Genomic DNA, 23,818 nt, shown 5'->3' with positions numbered 1-23,818 from the left:
ATTTCTCAGAACGATTCACTCAGAAAACAAGTTTTTGAAATTCTATCTGGGAAATATGAAAAGCATTACACACTTTATGAAACACAGGAATGGCCACATATTTGAACCAGGAACAAATACAACCTAGAGGTGAATCTTCAGTTTAATAAAAAGGTCATTCATTTCTGTAATTCAGTTGTTATAGCAAACCGCATACAGTGCTGTAAAAAAGGTACCACTTTTTTGATGCACATAAATATTTCAGGATTTTAATTTCAACAATAACCTAAGAAGACACAATGCAACATCAGGAAATTCCCCAAAGAGAACCCATCTGACTACATAATATAGGTTAAAAGATCAGAAGCAGCACTTCATGGCCTGATCTAAAGAAATTGACATTGGTCTGTCGGTAAAAGTTTACAAAGGCATCTCTGAGGCTTTGGGACGCCAGAGAACTATTATCTATTATTAGAAAGTGGAACCTTCACAGGAATCTCCAACCAAGAAAATTACTCCAAGAGCGCATTGTAGACTCACCAGAATGTTTTCCAGCAAACCTCTGAAGCCTCCACAGAACAGCTGCGGCCATACCGAGATTATAAATTAGACACACGTGGTTACTAATTGGAGGTAATTGTATTGGATTGAAACAGTACATGGAACTAAATACAAAGGCAAGCCATAATTCTGAGCTATTTACAATTCAATTTGTTTATAAAATAATGAAAATGTCCGAGGAGCATTAATATTTTTGCAGTGTTAAGATCAACATAAACCAAAGCCAATTTGTTTGAAACAAAAAGACCAAAAACGTGTTTATCTAGGTTTTAGTTCATTTTCATTAAATCTAAGCTGTAATTTAAAACGGTTCGAAACTTTGAGCTCTATAAACGACTCCCTGATGGGAGCTTTTATAATTTGCAGAAGCCGCATTTTTATAAACAGCCAAAAGACTTCCTGTTGTCAATTAGGATGACAAACCACAAACAAATACCTTTTACAAAACAGAAACAGTGCCCTCCATCATTTTAAGAGCTTTTCAAAGCCCCAGGCAGCAGGAGGGTTATGGTTTCCATTTCTTTTTGGTTACTGATTTAACCGACATGAAATAGGAGGCATTATCCCGTTAAATGTACACGGTGTCACTTGCTGTGTGCAAGAATTAATCCAGCCTTTTTTTGTCCAAGCATTACTGGAGAGGTTTCTTAAATTAAACCCAGCAGACACAGACACGCTGCTGGGAAAGTGTGTGCCAACATCCAAGTAAGATCAGCCTGAAAAGATGTGGCAGATTCACGCAGCCTTTGTCCATGTCGGTATCCGTAGGAGACGGAGAGTATGTGAAGTAAAGGGGGTTGAGGAAACGGGACTAAAGTCATGGAAGCATGTTTTACATGGGATCAATCTCTGTTTCTTTCCCCTCTGACTTTCAGGAAATGTTATTCATTATTGAAACTTTAATCACGTTTGCTTGAATAATAGCCATTCTCCAGCAGTAATTGCAGTGAAAACGGTTCTTGAGGCTATAGACTCAAGAGAACTGAAAGCAAATTCATTTGTTTCTACTTAAAATAAATTCCCCCACGATATAATAAAGTTTGGGGTTGAAACTTGAACTTTGTGTACATTGAATAAAAACAGAGACGATAGACTGTGAAAGCAAGCAAGGGTGTCGGGTGAGTGAGACAAAAATAGAGAACTATATAAATTATGTTATATTTGTATAGTGAACTTAAAGAAAATTACATTTTAATATCTGTTCTGCACTTATGGTTTTAGTTGGTCAAATTCTCACTGAAAAAAAACATAACTATAACTGTCCAAGTGACATGACCACATTCTTACCTGAATTACTGATGAGTACTTAGAGAAACAGAAACTTCAGCATACAGACACCACTCCAAAAATAAAAACACAACTCATTTGTTTTAGGTATCCTTTGTAATTTTAATTCCCATAATTTAGTTTAAATGACATTTTTTCCCACTAAAATTCTTAAATAAAACATTACAGTACGACATATGCAAATCAGAAGAGCATAAGATTTTTTTTGTTGTTGTTGAAGCAAGCTACAGTTTATCCTGAATTTCTTTGCATTTTTTTTCTTCTATTTACCTTTTAAAAGGACCGGACAGTTGAGAAGCAGTAAACAGTAAGAAGACGACACAGAACTGCAAAGCCTGCAGGCCGGCCAAGGAGCACGTTTTATTACAAAAACGACCAGACAAACAAACAGACTGTGGCACGCCATGTTCAGATGAAGGTCTGATTTTTTTAACCCCTCTTCTTTTATCTGTAATGACAGCTGGTCCTATGCAACCATGAGAGGGCGCTATTACACCGGTCAAGTGACGAGGTTTGCACCTTTAACAGTTTGTGATGTACATTCAGGGAGCGAGAAGAAAATGGCACATTCTGTGCAGTTTCTGTTTATAAAATTATTATAACAATAAAACAGAAGCATACTTACTCCCTAAATGACAATTTAGCCAGTTGCCAAAATGATGCCCCTCTTTATGATGAGGAAAGTGGCAAAGTACATCATCTATCGGCTGAATTTACTGGAGTGAACTGAAAAAAAAAATGAAAAAACACTTTTCATTTATGAAATTTCAGTTTTTTCTGTCTTGAGGGTACTTTGTAATGTTTTTGTGCACACAAAGTTTTGGATCAAATGTCAGATAAATCAATTTATTAACTTTAAAGTTTCAAAAACAATATGTAATGTTTTTTATTTAATGTTTTATCTTTTTCTCCCCTAGGACTGAGCAATGTGCCCTTTTGGCCTATCAGGACGACGAATGCATGAAGAACAAAAAAAAACAAAAAAAACAAGGGAAAGCGAGTTGCACAAGAGGCTTGCACAGCGTGTTGATGTTCACTTGAAACGCCACAAGATGAGGAGCTAGAATATCAGCCTCCTGCTGCTGAAAAGCAAAACACCATTCGTCTTTGAAGTGCACTCCACACTCAGAAAAATATTATGTAGAAATAATTTCACTTTTTATTACAGTAGCTTTCAGTTAAGATATATGCTACTGCTGTAAAAAATAAAAAAATAAAAAAATAAGGATTTAAATATGTCTAGCATCTGTAGAGGGCGCTATGGAAGCAGCTGAAATCAATGCAAGGGTTAATGCTTAAGAGAGATTTTAATTCCATCTCTGTAAAATGAAATTCTGCTCTGTGTGCTGATTACAGCCGTCTCCCTGCGGAAAGGTCGCAAGGTCAAATGTCAGTGAAGGCCTATATGTGTGGAGAATAGCTTGTCTGGCTCTTTTCCCAAATTGAAAGCCATGCGTTGAGTTAAACTGCCTGCTGCACGTTGTGTGCCTGCAAGTCTTGTTCGAGATGCATTCAGCAGGAGGAAAAATATGAGCAAGCAAGTTTTTTTTTTTTTTTTTTTTTAAAGAAAATTCAGATTAATTATACTGGGAAAATCTTTGGCTTTGTACTTTTATATTTTTCCACATGACAAGTTACAATGACTGCTTACAGACAAAAGGTGCACTTCTTCCTCAGCAGAAATCAGAAATCATGAGGAAGTGAACATGCCGGCTCTGTGCAGGCCTCTGTGCAGCACGATTTGTGACAGAGGAAAAGGTCATGAGCTGCAAGGGAGGTCAGCTGCTCAGAAACCAGCAAGCAAACCCTGAAGGGGAAACTTTTTTTTTTTTTTTTTTTGCATTTTAGACATGATGTCATAGCAGAGCTGTCCTCCTCTGGCGGCTCACTGCCAAAGTCAATGTAGTAGGGAAACAAAATTACAAAGTGTTTTCATCTATAGTTCAAAAATAAAAATGGTCATTTCAAAATCTGATCTACTCGCGATCGACACGTCAATCTACATGTTAGAAGAAGACACTGGGCTCAGTGGGAGTGGGCACGAGTGCCAAAACAGACGTGGACGGGAATATTTCCCGCAGTTCCTCCATATTTCAAGCCCACAGCGTCTCCCTCTAAAAGTGCGCGGAAGCTCACCCAGGTTAAAACGCAGATATGGTAGAAAAATATATAGTTTTGATGAGATTTCTCTAGTTATTCTTTTCATCACTGAATTGCACCCACACATGTAGTGTTAACACATTGCAGTAGCAGTGTAAAGTGACAGGGATCATGATCAGCACTACTACAAAGCTGACTGAGGGAAAAAAGAAACAAAATCAAACACACTTCCTCTCAATGCTCTCGTTCTCTCTAGACACTTCTGGTTATATTCTGTTTTGTTTTACTTGCACTTAAAAATTCATGGTTAATAGTTTGTCTTTCATTGGCATCATTAGGCAACAGTTTGTTTTTTTTAAACAGATACTCTACAATATGGTTACAATGTAAACACCACAGTACTGAATTATTTTACCGTCTCTGCACAAAGTAAAACACGTTACAAGGCATGTGGCTACTTAAGCATAGATTTGTTCATGAAGAAAATAAAAAAAAAAAAACAGGAAACACACCACAAAAACAACAAAAACATCCAACAGCTGGCATAGAGTTTGTTCAAACAAAAATAACTTTAGACTTTGTTCATCTGCAGGTCACCTAGGTGACCTTGTTTTAAAAGCTGGTGATGATCAGTTTTTTTATTTTCTAAATCACTTTCACTTTCAGATAAAATGAGATCAAAGGGATAGTTCAGGATTTTAGAAGTGAGGTTCTGTAAACAGACAATAGAGAGCGAAAATCTTTCCTGTAGCAAAAAATGGCATCTCCATTTAGGCTAAATGCAAACATGTTAATCCAGAGGCCAAAACTAACTGCTCATATGAGTGACACCAGTTTCTATCATCTTAAAATTTTAAATGTGATTTTGGCAAATGCTACTATGCTAATGCTAGTGGAGATTCACTGAGAAATTAATTTGGTGGGCAGATTTACAGCCAGATTCCAGCTCAGTGGAAACCAGATCTTTCTGCCATCAATGAATGAAGAGCTACCAGGTCGCAATAACAAAAACAATTGGTGGTGTTGAAGCTGTTACTGAGGGAAGTAAATTTAAAGTTTCTTCTTACTTTTAGCATGAGTAAGGAGCTTAAAATATCAGATTGTATACAATTAAGAGACCTCTTAAAAAAGGAATATATTTGACATGACTAAATTTTTCGGTTTGATCATAACCTGTCATATTTCATAAGAATAAATTTGCCCAAACAGGGAGTGAAAGCAGAGTTAATGGTAAATATCTACTAAAATTAAGATTTCAATGTTTTTATGAACATTGGGAATTAAAACCTCTTAATAAAACCCATTAATAAATTAATAAGTAATGGTTAAGTTTCAAAATAGCTTGTTTACAAGTTTTAGGTTTGGACCAAACTGCTTAAGGATGAAGTAAGGAGACAACCTTTCTTTGCCTTATAAATAATCTGCACATAAAGTGCTGGGATATTTTTAAGAGTTGGGTTGCTAACAAAAGTCTGTTTTTGAACCGACTCTGCTCAGATTAGCAATTAGCAGTAGCCTCTAATCACAGTTAATTGCGATTTATATAAAATTAAGATCATAAGATCAATTTCTAACATCCAAATCATAAATACAAGAATGCCCCTTGAAATCTAAACTGAAGTCAAGACTTTGAAAGTTTGGAGGTATCCAACAGCCCTAGGTTTAACATACAAAATGGCTGCTAGGCTCACTGAATGTGGTTGGTGGAGGTATAAACTATGTTTTAGTGCTTCTTACGGTTCGTCTTTCATAAATCAATGGGATGCAGTGCTCCACAATCACTAGTTGAAAAACTGTTCCTTAAGAGTTTAAACACATTAAACAAAGAATTTTGCCGTGATCATTTTTTATTACTAATAGTTACCATGGATACCACTACCAAACAGTTTTTTTTTCTGACTTGCAGTTGAAGTCTGATTTAACTTCCAGATATAAATTCTGGAAGTTAAGCCCACAAAATAAAAAATCAGAGTTTCCCTCTGCAGGTTAGAAATAAACTGCTTACAAACCTCTAACAAAGCCTCACTTCTTGTCGTCCCTGACCATCTCTTTAAGACAGATGTCTTATGATATTTAGTGTTATGAGCAGCCTGAAATCCTGCACCAGGCTTTAGGTGAGCCTTCACTCTGACTGTATTGAATCAAATTGAACTTTTAGCACCGGCGGGCAGAAGACGCCTCTGCACTTTGAACACACTGAGGAGCTATGCTGCCTTTTGCTGGAGTCCGCTTTCTTTACATGTTTTAGTGTTGGATATGATACCATTTATCATGTGAAAGTAGGGTTCGACATGACAGTGACTCAGCTGTATGTATGAAAATAAAGGCATAAGGATAAAGATATGTTATGGGACCTCGTCAGTTTGCGCTCGCACGCCTCAGCTCAGTTTTAGTGTTTTGGCATCTTTCGGCTCTAAATTGGCATGCTGAAATGTCGACTTTGGCATGGATCGACTCTGAGGAGAGTGACCTATCTTTCCCAACCCAACCTTTCTGGTTCATTTCCTCAAACTGAGCCGTTTCCAATCAAACCACACTTTTTTCTCTCCTACTCTGAACCTTGAGCATGAATCATACTTTGTATGATGACGATAAGATGAAGAGCCCCCCTCCCACCCTCTCTCTACAACAATAAAAACAAGCCAGGATCCCACTGCCAAACTCCATAAAGGACAGTATTTACAGTACAAATTACATTATAATACATCATTAAAAAATATGAGACTCATCTCTAAAAACATACAGGAGCTCTCCACAAAAATGAAAATCAAATCCTTTAGTAAATTAGGTTTCTATGGTATCATGGAAAATAAAACGTTGCACGACTCTTTTTCTGAGGCATCCTTTCCTTTTGGCACCGGTTGTACCTAGCTGGCGTGTTTAAAAACGGACATGATGGATGGGTTGGTTAACCACACGCACGTCTTTTCTTATTTTTGTGTGCCAAAGCAAGCCGTAATACAACAGATCACAGTCAGAACGACAATATATACACTTTTTTTTCCTTTCGGATATCGGAAATGTGCTCACTAGTATGGTTACTTTTTCTTTTTTTAATTCTTAATTTCTTTTTTTAATTAAAAGGTAAATTTCCTATTTCTGTATTTACAGCAGACTGAATGATGCATTTTCCCCCCAAAAAGAGAATAAATATGAACTGATTGAAACTCAAAGGAGTTGAGAGGATTTCCGGACGACAGAGCCAGGCAGCGTGGGAACCAACCTCTTAGTACAACCAAAGTCCATTTGTAAACCTCTGCAGCTTCCTCAAACTCTTCTCCTTCACCTCACTCACTCCGGTTCCTGCTTGCCTTCCCTCAACAACACCCAAGCTACGATTTCCTTCCAAGTTTCCCCTTCTCTGACTCCCCTCTTCCATTCTCCACCGCTCGCCCTCCCGGCCACTTCCCCCCTCAGACGAAGGGCAGGATGCCATAGACGAACAGGGCCATGACGGCGGCGCTGAACAGGCCAGCCACCGGCACCGTGACGAACCAGGCCAGGAAGATGTTCCTGAAGAGGTGCCAGTCCACGGCTTTCTGGGAGCGGATCCAGCCCACGGCTACGACCGAGCCCACCTGGACGGCGCGGATGGAGAGAAGAGACAGAAAGGCAATCAGCAGCAGAACTGAACGCGTCCGAAGGTTGCAGAGATGGTGAAGAGCTGCAGGGTGTCTTTGCGGTTCTCAGGACTATGTGGCCAGAATATTTTCACTTCCATTAGACATCACCGTCCTGGCTCAGCTCAAATACACAGCTGTGAAAAAAATTTATTGGCACCTCAGGTAAAGATTTCTAATAAATTCTTCTGTCATCACAGCTGCATATTAAATATCCACCCTTTTTTGAATATTTATGCAAGTAAGGGAAAAAAAATTAGTATGTGGCTCAGATATTGGTAACTTCTGGCTACTCTTTTGTATATCTCCCCTTCTGTGAACGGGACAGCATGTTCCAAGATTGGAGCACACAGAGATGGATCTTAGATATATTTTGGATAATTGCTTTGTTAAATGACCATGGCAGCCACTTTTTTCAGCCTTCTCTTTAAAATCATACAGTTTTTTTTATTTCTATTTTTTATTTTCTATGTAGAACTTGAATGTATCAGGAGGTAATTCGGTCACTGAGTGATGTATTGTATAATTTATTCATGCTTTTTCCACATCTTTACCAGGCGTGTCAACAAATCGGTCTGTGTAGCTATTAGCTTCTTCAACAACTTAACAGATTGAGTGCTACACTTCTGTGTAATCAGAAGCATTTGACTAGATTTTGTATTTATTTATTTCTTTATTTATTTATATCTGCGAACCAGTAAAGGTTCTTATCCTTTCGCAATAAAGTTTAGCATTCTCAAAAAGGAAGAGCCTGAGTAAAATTGCTAATAATATCTGAGCTGATAAGAGAAGTGACAGAGGTCAGCTGTGAATAGAAGAGCGTGTGCAGCCTGCAGCTCTTCACATTTCAGACTCAAATGTGTGTTAGTAACGGCAAGCCTGGAAGTTATTACCGACTAAAGCAAAAGAAAATTAATTCTCGCGTGAAAGTTTGACACAAGCAGGTCTAGCCTATGAAACACACTCAGTGTCAGACTTTCACCTATGCATTTTTTATTTACCTTAAATAGCAGGAACCCAGTTCAGTTGGAAGAAAAATACAATTTCAGACATGTTTGAGAATCATGTGCAGTGACTTGCTGTCAGTCAGAGCAGCAGGTAACACTTAGCCGTCTGCTCGCATTCAGCCAGAGAAACGTGAGGCGCAGAGCGCACTCTGATCTCTGCCGACCTCCCCTGACACATTTAAATCAGTCCACATTAGTAGATGAAAGGTCAGACAGACAAACAGTGAGCAACACTAAGACCTGGAGGTTCGTATGGGAGATTCTTGTCAAATTGTTTGTCACCAACATGAACCTCAATACTCCAAGAAATAGAAAAAAAAATAGTTTTTAGATAATTTGCATGCAGTTAAACCTCAGTCTTAGTGTCGCCTGCCCACAGATCCTCTGAAACAGCAAAGTCACTGTACACAATCGTCTTATATTGACTCACACCAAGGACTGGGCATCAATTTAGCCTCAACAAAAAGAGAAAAGCTCAATCTAAGAGAAAGATCAGTCGGACCCGACACAAGTTAATGAAACCCAATCAATGCCCATAAATCCTCACACTCTCTCCTTCACACAAACCATTGGAGATGCACGGATAAGAAGTTAATTTATTGCTAAAGACTTTGAAGGACACTGAGAAATCTCAGTTTCACTCTCTCAGCTTAAAATAACAAATGGCTTTAAATCCAATCAGTTTACAAATTAGAATTTAGTTTTTTAGATGGCATTTCACCAAAAACATCAGTACATCTCCAGACCAAATCATTTAAAAATTACATAATTACCACAATCATAAACCTCTAACCATCATTAGATTTAGCATCTTGGCAAAGCAGCAGATTATCCACAATTTTAGGGAAGAAACATGACAGGGTTGTATGTGAGAAATGGAGATAAGGAATGGTGCTGATGGTGATAATAGTGATATTTAGACAAACTGATCATCAGTAACTGGACACCAGTTTTGAGTCTCCTGCAGTTTCCCCTCAAGGAATTCAAGCCTCAGTACATGGACACCCAAAGGCGCCAAATTCAATAACTCAACTACTAAATAACTGGGGAACATTGATTTAAAAAACCTCTAGGCAGAATATTTGCAAAATACAGAATTGTCTCAAAGAAATTTTTATGCTAGAGATGTACTATTTTATGACAGTTTCAGTATGCAGATTATTTGAAGCTTTTATGACTGAAATCCAAAAGTGCCATCATTCAAAAACCGAGTAAATGATTAACTACTGGTTTGGAATCTGTTAGGTACTGGGGTTTTTGGTTCAGTTTTAGTTGTGGGTTGGGTTCCTATTTGTTCCTACCACTAGAGGGTGCCAGAGGCTGCCGTCCCGGAGGGGTGTGTCGAATCTCCCGACACACCGGTTGCTGATCACTCATCTGCTCGGATGTTGAAGAGGAGCTGACCGACACTCATTCAACGCCTGAGTGTTAACCTGCAATGGTAGCCCGAGCCACTGAACCAGAACCTCTCTGTGTTTACCTGAGTTTTCCTCTCGAGTAAATCACCTGTTGCTTGTCACTTTCAGGTGCCGCTCTGGAAACGTGGAGTTCCCTTCCGAGAACTTGTCCCGCTTGTTCTTACCTGTCCGCCCTCCGCCGCAGCCTTCTCCCTCTGGACCCTCAAAGGACCCACTCGAAGACCTACCCGATCCTACGGCCCGGAACCCTTCCCCCAGCTCGTAATCCACCTCGCCACAAGTAAGACCACTCCTTTTCTTCGAAGCTCCCAATTCCCATGACCTTAAACTCATCATCTCTCTGTTACCTTCCTAGTGTGTCATTCAGACTGCGAGCCGTTCCCTGGGAGACGCTTCCCCGCCCGCGATACATTTCTCTGATTTCTTTGTAAATAAACCTTTAACGGAACATCTATTCTCCTGTCGTGTTCTGCATGTGGGTTAGGAAAGTTGAGCCAAACATGACAGAACACTCAGGCCAAAATCCTAGCCCAGCGGACGCGATAAGGAAGACTTTATCTGAACAACACTCTCTAATTCAGTCCCACGAGTCCGCCCTGCAGGAGCTGAGTGCTCGCCAAGCTGAAACCAATCGCCGCTTGGATGAGTTAACCACATTTCTACGGAATTCTCTTCCGCAACCCCCGGCACCAGAACCAGTCGCTACTCCGGATCCAGTTCCACCGGCCAGAACCACGTTTTCTGAGATCCGCCCGCCGACTCCTGAAAGGTTTTCTGGAGATCACAACAAATGTAAGGGATTTATATTACAGTGCTCCATAATATTTAATCATTCGCCCCAAAGTTTTTCACATGATAGCTCGAAGATAGCTTACATCCTGTCCTTACTGTCTGACCGCGCCCTATGCTGGGCTGAGGCCCGTTTTCCCACACCCACTAATTATGGTTGCTCTTTTGATGAGTTTTTAAAAGAGTTTAAACAAGTTTTCGGTCAGGACCAGGACACAGCCTTTAACTCACGGGAGCTATGGAATTTGAAGCAAGGGCAACGAACCGTTTCGGATTTTGCCATAGACTTTAGAATTAGAGCAGCCGCTTCCGGCTGGGATGCCGCAGCTCTTAAAAGTGCGTTTTTTCACGCCTTAAACGAATCGATAAAGGATGAATTGGCCATCCTTGATGAACCGCAAACTTTAGAGCAGTTAATAGCTCTATCTATCCGACTGGATACCAGGATCCGTTCCCGAGTCAAAGAAAGAAACCGAAGAGTCTCTGCGGTTAAGATGTTTGCTGGCCCCTCGATTACTCTGCCTGAATCCCCACCACCAAGGGCTGGCGATCCCGAGCCCATGCAGATTGGCCGCACTCGCCTCTCTCCGGAGGAGAGGCAGAAACGCATGGTTTCCCGGCTATGTCTTTATTGCGGGGCCCCGGGCCATTTTATTGCCACCTGCCCGGAGCGTTTAAACCGTCAGGTCCGCCAGTAAGAATGAGGAGGCTGGCGGACCTCCCTCTTAACAAAGAAACTCCTCGCCTGTTACTGCCGGCAAACCTCGCCATCGGCAGCCATGATTTCCCGCTGTCTGTTTTCATTGATTCGGGGTGCGAACGAGATCTTATGGACACAGCATTAGTCCACCAGCTGTCTCTAGAGACCGTTCAGTTGCCTGTTCCGCTCCGAGTTACAGCTATTGACGGACAGTCGCTCCCCCGAATCACTCACCAGACTAAGCCGCTGCGTCTCATTATTTCCGGTAACCACAGCGAGTTGATTTCTTTTTTTGTCTTCCCCACCGCTAACTCATCTGTGATCCTCGGTTTTAACTGGTTGCAACGTCATAACCCACATATTAACTGGGCTGACAAACGTCTTGAGTCATGGTCCACTTCCTGTCATGCTTCCTGCCTCCGCTCTGCGTTTCCCCCAGGTCCTCCCACGAGGCAATCTGAACCAGCAGCCTCACTAGATCTGTCTACAATTCCCTCAGAGTACCATGACCTGGCACCAGTTTTCAGTAAAACCAAGGCCCTTTCACTTCCGCCTCACCGTCCATATGACTGCGCCATCGATCTCCTACCCGGAGCACCCCTTCCATCCAGCCGTCTCTATAACATCTCCCGACCTGAGCGGGAGACTATGGAGAAGTATATTAAGGAGTCGTTGGCTGCAGGTATCATCCGCACATCCTCCTCTCCTCTAGGGGCGGGATTCTTCTTTGTGGGAAAGAAAGATGGCTCTCTCCGTCCCTGTATTGATTATAGGGGTTTAAATCAAATAACTGTTAAGAATAAATATCCTCTGCCCCTATTATCATCTGCATTTGAACCGGTCCACGGCTCCACCATTTTTTCCAAACTAGACTTAAGAAACGCGTACCATCTTCTTCGCATTCGTCAAGGTGACGAGTGGAAGACGGCCTTCAAGACTCCGTTAGGTCACTTTGAGTATTTGGTCATGCCTTTTGGTTTGTCTAATGCCCCTGCTTTTTTCCAAGCACTTGTCAACGACGTCCTGAGAGACTTCCTTAATGTTTTTGTTTTTGTGTACCTTGATGATATTCTCATCTTTTCTAAGAACCTCTTGGAACACCGTCGCCATGTCCGTCTCGTCCTCCAGCGGCTCCTGGAAAACAGACTGTTTGTGAAGGCAGAGAAATGTGAGTTTCACAAAGCTTCAATCTCCTTTCTTGGTTATATTCTAGAGGGCGGGCAGATAAGACCCACAGAGGAGAAGATCAAAGCCGTGTTGGATTGGCCCACCCCGGACTCACGTAAACAGCTCCAACGGTTCCTAGGATTTGCTAACTTCTATCGTCGTTTCATTCGAAATTACAGTCAGACTGCCTTACCCCTAACATCACTAACTTCACCAAGTCCAGTTTCTGTTGCAGCAGACGCTGCATTCAAGAGACTTAAATCCCTGTTTGCGTCTGCACCGGTCCTTGTTCAACCCGACCAGAAGCAGTTTATTGTTGAGGTTGATGCCTCTGACACGGGGGTAGGAGCAGTCCTATCACAGGTTTCGAACACTGACGGCAAAACTCACCCCTGTGCCTTTTTTTCCCGTAGGCTTTCTCCCTCGGAGCGAAACTATGACGTGGGCGATAGAGAACTGTTGGCCATCAAGCTGGCCTTAGAGGAGTGGCGGCACTGGTTGGAGGGCGCTGAACATCCCGTGCTGGTTTGGACGGATCATAAGAACCTGGCTTACCTCCAATCTGCTAAGCGACTTAATCCTCGGCAGTCACGCTGGTCCCTGTTTTTCTCCCGGTTCAATCTCACCATTTCCTTCCGTCCTGGTTCTCGTAATATCAAACCTGATGCCCTCTCACGTATTCACTCTCCAGATGACTCCGACAGAGTTTCTACCACGATTCTGCCTCCTAGCTGTGTGGTAGCGTCAGTTTCTTGGGAGATCGAAGATCTTATAAGACAAGCCCAGCGAACCGAGCCCACTCCCGAGTCCTGTTCCCCAAATAAAATTTATGTTCCATCTACAGTCAGGTCCCGTTTTCTACACTGGATCCATTCCTCTAAGTTTTCTGCACACCCGGGCATCAGCCGTACCATCGCTCTTATTAACCGGAAGTTTTGGTGGTCATCTATACATAAGGATGTTAAAGAATTCGTTTCTGCCTGCCCTGTTTGTTCTAGGAATAAATCCTCCCTCGGGCCTCCTCTAACCTTTACCCGTCCCCAAGCGCCCATGGTCGCACATTGCGATTGATTTTGTCACTGGCCTTCCTCTTCTAAAGGTATGACAACAATCCTTACCATAATAGACCGCTTTCTAAGGCCTGTCATTTAATTTCCTCCGAAACTACCATCTGCTTTTCAGACAGCTCAATTACTGGTTAAACATGTTTTTCGCTTGCATGGCATTCCAGTGGAGATTTTGTCTGACCGAGGACCCCAGTTTACGCCACAGGTATGGAAAGGTTTCTGTTCAGCGCTTGACGCAAGAGTAAGCGCTGACATCTGGGTTCCACCCACAGACCAATGGCCAGACTGAGCGTATGAATCAAGAACTGGAATCCTCTCTGCTGCCTCACATCCACCAACCCTGCTGACTGGAGCATTTTTCTCCCATGGGTGGAGTATGCTCATAATTGTCATGTTTCTGCAGCCACAGGTCGGTCCCCCTTCGAAGCCTCTATAGGGTATCAGCCACCGCTGTTTGCGACTGAAGAGGTCGACATTGCCGTTACATCGGTGCAACACCACATCCGCCGTTGTCACAAGATCTGGAGGGAGACGGTTCACGCACTCAACCGCACAGCTGGCCAAAACAAGAGGCTGGCTGACCGCAGGAGGATCCCGCCCTGATTACACCCGGCCAGAAGGTATGGTTGTCGACACAAGATATACCGCTAAAATCTATGTCCAAGAAACTGTCTCCCAAGTTCATAGGTCCTTTCGAAATTCAGTCTGTTATTAACCCTACTGCAGTCCGCCTGCGCCTCCCTCCCTCCCTGCGCATTCACCCCACGTTCCATGTTTCTCGAATCAAACCCGTCCAGACCAGCTCGCTCTGCCCTCCTTCCGAGCCCCCTCCTCCTCCCCGAGAAGTTGATGGCCATCCGGCCTACTCCGTCCGCCGGATCGTGGACTCCCGTCGACGAGGTCGCGGCTGGCGATACCTCGTTGATTGGGAGGGCTACGGCCCGGAAGATCGTTCCTGGGTCCCCGGCTCCTTCATTTTGGATCCATCCCTTATAAGGGACTACCGCGTGCTCGCTTCAATCCAGTTTTCTAGGCCAGGTGGCGACCATTAAGGGGGGGGGTACTGTTAGGTACTGGGGTTTTTGGTTCAGTTTTAGTTGTGGGTTGGGTTCCTATTTGTTCCTACCACTAGAGGGTGCCAGAGGCTGCCGTCCCGGAGGGGTGTGTCGAATCTCCCGACACACCGGTTGCTGATCACTCATCTGCTCGGATGTTGAAGAGGAGCTGACCGACACTCATTCAACGCCTGAGTGTTAACCTGCAATGGTAGCCCGAGCCACTGAACAAGAGCCTCTCTGTGTTTACCTGAGTTTTCCTCTCGAGTAAATCACCTGTTGCTTGTCACTTTCAGGTGCCGCTCTGGAAACGTGGAGTTCCCTTCCGAGAACTTGTCCCGCTTGTTCTTACCTGTCCGCCCTCCGCCGCAGCCTTCTCCCTCTGGACCCTCAAAGGACCCACTCGAAGACCTACCTGATCCTACGGCCCGGAACCCTTCCCCCAGCTCGTAATCCACCTCGCCACAAGTAAGACCACTCCTTTTCTTCGAAGCTCCCAATTCCCATGACCTTAAACTCATCATCTCTCTGTTACCTTCCTAGTGTGTCATTCAGACTGCGAGCCGTTCCCTGGGAGACGCTTCCCCGCCCGCGATACATTTCTCTGATTTCTTTGTAAATAAACCTTTAACGGAACATCTATTCTCCTGTCGTGTTCTGCATGTGGGTTAGGAAAGTTGAGCCAAACATGACAGAATCAAAAATAAAATCACATGTAGATAAGTAAAAAACTGAAAAAAATTGAGAGATAATTCAACATGAGAGCCGATTATTATAATTCTACAAAAGAAGCAACTCATTTTCATTAATTTAAGTTTAAATATGGCAAGGGATTTAAACCCTTACAATTTCAGGGTTAAAAATAATAATTTGTTAAGGTAAGCTACACTACGAATACATTTATGAGTAACAACTTAATCCCCAGTATCAAACCAAGTACAATCTTTGATGTTCCAAAGTTCCCCTTAAGAAAAATTGGAAATTTAGTTGCTGGAGAAAAACTGCAAGAGAGATCAAAACTTCAACTTCAGGAGTTGTGATTGATTTCAGTGATCAAGAGCTAGAGATGAAGCGCCGAAGAGGGGCTCTCGTGGTGGAGGCTCCTCACTCAACTGCTTATAAACTCCAATACCTTGCAGTGGGTGGAGCTTATTGGGATGCCCACATTTGATGCAACAAGCACTGTTAGCGCACTCATTACTTCAATGCAAAATCCGCTGTGAAGACACATGAGTGGAGAGACAGAAAGATGAAGAGGCAGAGGTAAAAAATAGTGGAAAACAAAGTGTAACAGTGGGATCGGGTAGGAGGACGCCAGCCAGTGGTGGGGGACGGTGGAGGGGAAGTCGGCTTACGACCGAGCACAGGAGGGTGGGGACCCACCGCCAAACCATGCCAGTGTTGAGTGGGCAGCATTATGAGAGCTGGTGGAAATGAAACAGAGTAATGTAGGTGTGGAGGAGGGAGCAGGGGGCGGGGATCAGGCAGGACTGGGACTGGACCGCTCCGCCTCGCCTTCCAGTCTGGATCTGGTGTTCCTGAAAAGAGCTGGGGAGAGGAGCTGCACACTGAGGCCCAGGGCTGCCCGAGAACGGCTGGATGGGCCAAAATGTCCGACAGTGTTCTCTGACTGGACGGTAAAATCTGGACTTTAAAAGGAAAAGTTGATAAAGGAGTGGCTGCAGATGAAATAGCTTTGGCAATCACTTGAAATGATAAAGCTGCAGTTTTTTTAAAGTGTGTGCAATAGAGATATTTATGTCTAAACAATGGCACAGCAAAACCTCTTAATCTTAAAAGGTTGTTTAAAAAATAAACTACATTGAAGGCAAGAATATTTTCTTAAAAAACATTTTAGTAGTCATTATTACACCAAAATGGTGTATTTATGACCAGATTTAATGGTTTTTGCAATAATTTTGATATTTTTTGAAAATAATGATTTTTAAAAATTAACTTTTTCTCAAGAAAACAAAAAAAAACTGTTTTGTAAAATAATCTTTTCTCTTTTGTGGGTGATATTTCATACATTATGCTTTGGTGCTAATGTAATTATCATAAGCAAAAAGATCTTGTATGTAAACCCCAAACTGTTTCTAAAACTTTTATAAATTGCATGTATTTTATAATTTTGTGGGTGTCGCAGTTTTTTGATCAATTGCTTAGTCATGATGAGAAAAAAACTCAACTGTTTATATACTAGTGAGCTCCTGCAGCCCAGCTAACACTGCTAGCACAGACCCAGTTTCATTGAACAACAGTCTGTTGTTTATCATGGTGGAAGTACAATTACAATCACTTCTATGAGCGGATATCACATCAGTTCTAACCAATTTATTTCATGCAAATAGAATCAAAATTCATATATATTAATAACTCTTATTTTTTTAATTTATGGCTAGACAGGCTAACAACAGGCTGGGAAACTGATTGGACTGGATAGTACAAAAATATATTCACATAAAGGTTTTATGTCAGTCAATATCTATAATTATTGATTAGCATTTTATTTTAAATATGTGAAATTCTGTCAAACTGGCGAAGTGATTTTTCCTGCTTCCTTTCAGGCTGTTATTCAAATTTTCTCTTTGCACTCAAAGCTGTTATTTTTTATTTAAGCAGTAATGAGGCATGCTGATGAAACCTGAAACTGCTGCTGCACATGTTACTCAACAAGTTGTTGCTGGGCAACCAAAGAGTAAGTGAGTGAGCTGATGCTTCCCACCTAGCCTAGCCTACATCCCCCAGAATGCTATGCAGTTCAGTGAAATTATAGAAAATTTGATCAGACATCATATATTGATATTGATCACATGTCTATTGGGATACATATAGTTTTTGCTTTATTTCTCGACTCTAAAGGTGTGAACTGAAATTTGATTACCCAGCTTCAACAGTTAATGCTGAGAATTTTATATAAATGACACACCAGGTATTAAAATACTCAAAACATCTACTAAATCTCAACTCTATTTTCAAATTAATAAATTTATCATATTTGTTCAATGTTATAGTCTTTCCATGTTTTGAGATTAGCTCGATCAAAAATATTTTCAGTAAAAACAACAAAAACAAAAATGATTGTCAAAGCCATCAAAAAATGGCCATAAATCCAAAAATTTTAACGACAATAATTCAAATGTTAGAATTTAGCAATTTTTAGAGCATTTACTTTCTGTCTCCAGGGATAATCCAAGGCCTGGCGCCCTGGGGGAAAGTGTGAGCTCCCCTCTCCCCTGGAGGGACCTGCAGGGGTCAAGAGGTCAGTCTGAGGGAGTGGGAGGGGCCACTCGGTCATACCTTGCAGTGTGTGGTACTGACAGGGATTCCGATATTTGAAGCCAACACGACTGTGAGTGCAGAGGCCAGTTCAATAGTGAATCCACTGTGGAAGGAGGGAGGGGAGACGTTCTTCACTGTAATGACTTGGACGGAGCTGCTGGAGGCACCGCCTCCCCAGCATCCACATCACCAAGCACATTTCAACAGTTCTTACATGTTTACACATCACACAGTCAAACAATAACAATGAAACTGTAATTACTAAAGCCCTTCATTAGACAGCCACACACAAAGACGTTCTGTGAGGTCCTGAGTGTTTGCTGGTAATTTCAGGTATGGTGACATGTGATCACACATGGGTGTGACTATAAAGAGCCTAAAGCTTACAAGAAGACATAATTTCTCCAGGAATCACTCCCTGTTTCCAGGGATCTTTGGCTCTAGAATAATGGATGAACTGAAAGAGAAAATTGTTAATGCATTCACAGAAAATACACAAAATGTATGTTCATGAGTCAGAAAAGCACAGAATTAAAATTATAGAGCACAAAGGCAGCAACTTGAAACTAGAGGGTTGATATTTGCTAAATAAATAATAGCAACACTGAAGGAAATTTCTGGGTGGATTTCATTTAGCTACAGAGATATAATCGTTAAAATGTAATTCCAGTCACTGGTCATGAACAGCAGGGCTAATCTGTATCCCAGCAGGGCTCCATTGATTTCACCAAAGGTACTTTGAGCAAAGCTTCAATCCCTCTATAAACAGGAACTACATCAGGTTAAACTTTAATGTTTCAGAGGCTATTTGAATCGCTAATGGGGCTTTAGTTCAGATATATCCCTAAGCCTTCTGTGAAGATATACAATTATAAAAAAAGGGAATATTGTTGCAGTCTCTTTCAGTAAGACATTATTATCAACATAATGTACACCTAATATCCCCCTGAATCTTAGCTGATGTGGATTTTCTGATAAATTTTATTGTTAATTAGTCAATTATGATTTGACATTTCTCAATATGGTGTCAGAAACTGATAACACACTGAAGTAAACAAAATAAATGCCATGTTGTCACAATAAATCATTAGATTAGTCCCAGTCAGAAGTTTTACAAGTCAGGCTTTCACACAGGTTTCCATTTTTCTGCTCTACATTTTTGCATAAAAACCACAAAAGTATGCTTTTTCCCCTCATACTGCTCATTCCTACTATAGGAGTTAGAAATATTATATTGAATGTGCAGCAAATGTACTGCAATACAGCCTCCCTTTATCTCCTGCTGGTGTGATGCACAATGTCACAATTTCAAATTAAATTTCTATGCAATGAGAAAAGTTACTTCACTTAAGAGTGAAGTAAGCTTGACTATTGAGATTGACAAATATGATTCTCTAACTTGAGGTTGAACTGACTGACTTATCTGGTAGTATGAAGATTTGGTTGCTTCAAACACGCTAACTGCTGAAAGCTCAAACGGCACAAGCAACATCTGCACCAATCTGATCAGGCCGAGGCTTGAGAGGAATGATGAAAATCCATACTCCAGGTTTGAAAATACCTCACTGTGCCGCGATTACTGGGCTGCTGAAATATATGCCAGGGCATGTACTGTAGACCACACAAACACACACAATGTTCTGTTTTCGCCCCAAAACAAATTTCTTTGTCAGGCTGATTCATGAAAACGGACTCAGGAGAAAAGCGAGGCTTTTGAACTGTGAACCAGTGCAAATTTGTCTTAGGATACTGGCAGCCCAGTCAGTGTGGGATGGAAGGAGAGAGATTAAGTGGGAAAAAAAAGGGTACACACACAAAGAGAAAGGAGAAAATAAAAAGGTGGAGAAATAAAGAAAGAAGGAAAATAATGGGATAGCATGAGCGTGGGAAGGACTGAGGGGAAAAGGGAGACAGATTTAAAGGAGAAAGATGAATAAAAGACCAAAGGATGAGGAAATCAACAGATATTTACTAAAGGGTAGAAAAAGAAACGACAAAGAAAGGGAAAAAAGAAAAAAAAAGGAAAAGTGCAAGAGGAGTCGCCAGGCTGTCGTCCCTCCCTGTGGTTTGAGAGGAGAAGTTCCCACTGTGGTTTGTTCCCTCACTCCCTCATCCTACTCCGCTTCATCCGGAATGCCAAACAACTTCCTGTAACCCTCTGTGATGCTCCTGCCAGGCAAAAACAACTTGTGCACGCACACAACCTCATAGGCTCTTGCTGGAGCAATTAGGCCTAAATAAGCATGCATGCATACAAGTGCACGTACAGTAGATTCAACACAGTTTGTGCAACCCGCAGGCAAAGCGCTGTTTTTTTTTCTTAACAAACAGACATTGCTGAGGTTTGCGTGCACACATTCTTTAGATAATGCGTGGGAAGACTTAGGAGACAGCAAGAGACAGAGAGATGGAAGCAAAGACGAATGAAGAGCAGGGAGCGATTAACGATGTGAGCTCTGACTGCTGCTGCGGCTGCGTGAGTTGTCGGACAGCGAGCTGTAGGGGTTCATTTACTGTGGTCTGAAAAACGACCCAATTATCCACACATATTATGTAAGAGGTCAAACCAGAAACAGAACATATACTGCACTGCTTAGAAACGTTAATTTTTAGGAAGATTTCAACAATTAATAAGAACCTGCATGACAAAGAGAATATTGGACTCTTTATTTATACATCTGCATAAGTTCTTTATTGAAGCAATTTGACCTTTTCTCTGGATCATTCAAACCAATTTCAAAATGTTATCAAATTGAAAGCAAACTGAGGACCTCCATCATATTCTTTTAAGCTTCTTAATGCAAACTTATTCGATACAATTTAACTATTTTAGAATGGCATAGATATATTCCTTTACTGAAAATCTTTAGAAACACTTTAACAGATCTAGAATGCTAAGGTGTTAAAAGTGGTTTGAAAATTTTGCAAAGTACGGTAGATAAATTGGTTCAGATTCAACTGAAGCGTCGATGATTCTATAAATATTGTTTGAGAAGCCGGCGTAGTAACTTTAGTCAGTATCAGGAGTGTTTGTGTGAATTGGAGCATGCTCAGTTTAAACATAATGAGTCACAGGTAGCTCATGAGGCGTTTACAACCACACAATGGAAGTGACTGTTTCCAAGTGTTTGTGTTTTTCTGTCTGGCTGTTGTGGATTATTAACTACCCTCTAAGTGATCAATTACTCTAAACATTCTTCATGACCCTGAGTGCTGGGTCCTATTAAAGCTGTGTTTACTCACCACAGAGTCTGCAGAATTGGATGAACCTGTTTGTGTCAGCCTCTTTGGGGCAAGCCAACCCAATCAAGTAGGAAATTCAATCTTTATCACATGATCAACCACCCAGCAACGTACAAGCAGACACCTTTGCATCGTGTGTCCAATAAGGAGACTCTCTCACCTTGAAGGGGTGATGGGAGTCAGGTCCTTCCCCAAGGTCTGGATGACGCGCCGTCCCCACACCCACAGGCCGGCACAGATGCCCACACCACCATAAAACAGCAGCCAGATTGGAGTGGCAGCGTCCTGCATGACTCCGCCCTGTTCATAAATCATCCATAGCGCCACCAGGGGCCCGATGGCATTACTGCAAATATGAGAAAATAATGCCTTCAGCTTATATCTCTGATTGAAAGAGCCAACCTGAGTTAAACTGATCACCAAAAATTGTCCACGAATAAGAGAAGCACTACTTCAACATAATTTTTACCAGTTTTTAAAAGTAAAAAGTAGCTGATCAAGAAACTATTCGAGAGTAAAAAAGCATTAGATAAAATGGCTATTCAAGTACTGATGAACTGATGTAAATATAAAAATGACATAATCAGACAGACCAAGTTATAAAGTTATGTGGAAATGTTGATATTTTAAACATCAAAATGGAAATTTATATAAATAATTACAAAATAAAAACATGCAAAAGAACTATTTTTCTAAATCAATTTCTTTCAGTATGAAACATTAACAAAACATGCAGGTGTGTCCATATCTGGTGAGATTTTGGTGAAAACGTTTGTTCTTCATTCGATTTAAAATTGGCTATTGAACATTTTCAAACGATTCACAATTCCCAGGGCTAGAAATTGTGATTCTTTATAGAATAAATTTTCCCTCTGTGGAAGTAAAAGTACTCCTAAACGCTAAATTTTTTCCCCAAAACATTTCTCAAGTAAATGTAACTGAGTAAATATAATTAGTTACTATCCAACTCTGCTCACCTGACATCATTGCCTCCATGGGCGAAAGAGCCAAAGCAGGCGGTGAGGATCTGCAGGAAGTGGAAAAGCAGAAACACCTCAGACTTGTCCTTCTCCTCATGCTCTTCCTCCACCAAGTCATCAAGAGGCATAGGCGCTGGAGCTCCTTCTTTCTCCACCCCCTCCAGCTCTGTGGCCAGCTTCAGCTCCACTCCTCCCTCCTCTGCTTCGATCTCAGCCTCGGCCACGGCGTTGCAGTATGACGAGTAGCTGTCGTAACGCATCCGCTTTTTGGAGTAGGATACGCTGTTGCTCCTGCCGCCGCCCTCTCCCACCAGCTTCTCGCTGTCGTCACGGGACTCGGCGCGCCTGACAGGCTGGACGGGCATGCCGCATATCGCAGCTGTGTAGCAGGTGTAGCTGTTGTTGCGGCGCAGCAGACGGTAATTGTTGTCAGGCTGTTGTGCGCCGGACCGGTCGCCATCATCCATGCGGCCCAGGTGGATTTTGTGGAGCAAGTCTTTGTAGAGGCCAGAGTCCTTGTGGACCGTGTGGTAAACCTGGCCGTCGCTACGCATGTGGCCATCGAAGGTGAAGCTGCCGTTAGCGATGGGCGACTTGAGGCAGCCGTTGGTCATAGAGTGGGTTCGACCTAAAAGGTGGAAACAAGGAGGGCATTAGGGAGAACAGTCAGTTTTATTTTAGTTTTCCCTATTCAGTTTGAAATCTGAATGGTTTGTGATACATTTATGGATTTAGGCCAAGGGTATTAACTGGACCGACCACTCTTACATAAATATGCCTTAATCTAAATATGCCCATCATCTCTCAGGCTGCACATTTAAGTTCTATTCCACTTCAAATCACTGAAACAGTTCATTTAAATCAAGAATAAAAACCCTTAGAGTCGCCCTTGATTTATAATAACTGGCACATTGGTCTACATATTTGATGTATATTTGCTTGTTGATTTTGATGATGACGTTTGACAAAACATAATGTTTATTGCCGTTTCATAATTGGCTATTATATCATGTTTTTATGGTGTAAAGCACTTTGAACTGCATTGTTGGTGGAACATGAACTGTGGACTTCTTCACTATTTCTTGGCTTATTGCTCTCCTTGCTGACCTGTGGACAGTCATGTTTTGGTAGGTTTGCAGCAGGAAGCTATGGATTTTGTTTTAGAACCAAACCTGTCTAATCTGCAGCTGGTTGTTCACAAATGTTCCATAATAAACCTCTGGGGCCTTTACAGCAGTGTTTCCCAACCCTGGTCCTCAAGGCACACAGTCCTACATGTTTTAGAGGTTTCCCTGCTTTAATGTGCCTGATTCAACTGATAGCAGTTCTACAAACGCCTGTTAATCAGTCATCAATTGAAATCAGCTGCACTGAAGCAAGGAAATACCTAAAACATGCAGGGCAGTGTGCCTTGAGGACCAGGGTTGGGAAACACTGCTTTACGGAACAGCTGGATTTATACTAACGTTAAATTATACATATTTGGACTCTTTTTACAATGTTAGTAACTTCTGATGGCAACTGGCTGTATTTTATTTTAGTTAGGGGTATTCAAGTAAGAGA

General features: G+C 41.8%; 1 protein-coding gene and 1 long non-coding RNA gene across 8 annotated transcripts in view; one reads left to right on the top strand and one right to left on the bottom strand.

The window, feature by feature from the left end:
- Window positions 1-1,908: 1,908 nt before the first annotated feature.
- Window positions 1,909-23,818, bottom strand: part of slc20a2 (solute carrier family 20 member 2) — a 57,899-nt gene continuing 35,989 nt past the window's right edge. For 3 of the 5 annotated variants that reach the window (XM_044111926.1, XM_044111930.1, XM_044111929.1), the window contains exons 8-11: window positions 22,253-22,883; window positions 21,436-21,621; window positions 18,051-18,135; window positions 5,369-7,505 (exon numbers count right to left, since the gene is read on the bottom strand). In XM_044111926.1, coding sequence (XP_043967861.1) covers window positions 7,341-7,505; window positions 18,051-18,135; window positions 21,436-21,621; window positions 22,253-22,883 — 1,067 coding nt within the window. In that variant the 3' untranslated portion in view covers window positions 5,369-7,340. Of the gene's footprint in view, window positions 7,506-15,882; window positions 15,968-18,050; window positions 18,136-21,435; window positions 21,622-22,252; window positions 22,884-23,818 lie in introns of all 5 variants that reach the window. The other 2 variants (XM_044111927.1, XM_044111928.1) reach the window with 1 other exon arrangement.
- On the top strand, window positions 7,499-15,873 carry LOC122828402. Of its 3 annotated transcripts, XR_006370223.1 has the most exons (5): window positions 7,499-9,995; window positions 10,081-10,252; window positions 10,328-10,764; window positions 15,047-15,218; window positions 15,294-15,873. It is a non-coding gene; the product is annotated as an uncharacterized LOC122828402 (long non-coding RNA). The 3 variants fall into 3 exon arrangements; XR_006370222.1 differs by having other exon boundaries at window positions 15,047-15,873; XR_006370224.1 differs by lacking the exons at window positions 15,047-15,218; window positions 15,294-15,873 and adding an exon at window positions 14,099-14,277.

The sequence above is a fragment of the Gambusia affinis genome, linkage group LG03 (assembly GCF_019740435.1).
Source record: "Gambusia affinis linkage group LG03, SWU_Gaff_1.0, whole genome shotgun sequence".
In the NCBI taxonomy this organism is placed as follows: domain Eukaryota; kingdom Metazoa; phylum Chordata; class Actinopteri; order Cyprinodontiformes; family Poeciliidae; genus Gambusia; species Gambusia affinis.
Note: the sequence above shows the minus strand (reverse complement) of the source record. Positions and strands in the feature narration are given on the sequence as shown.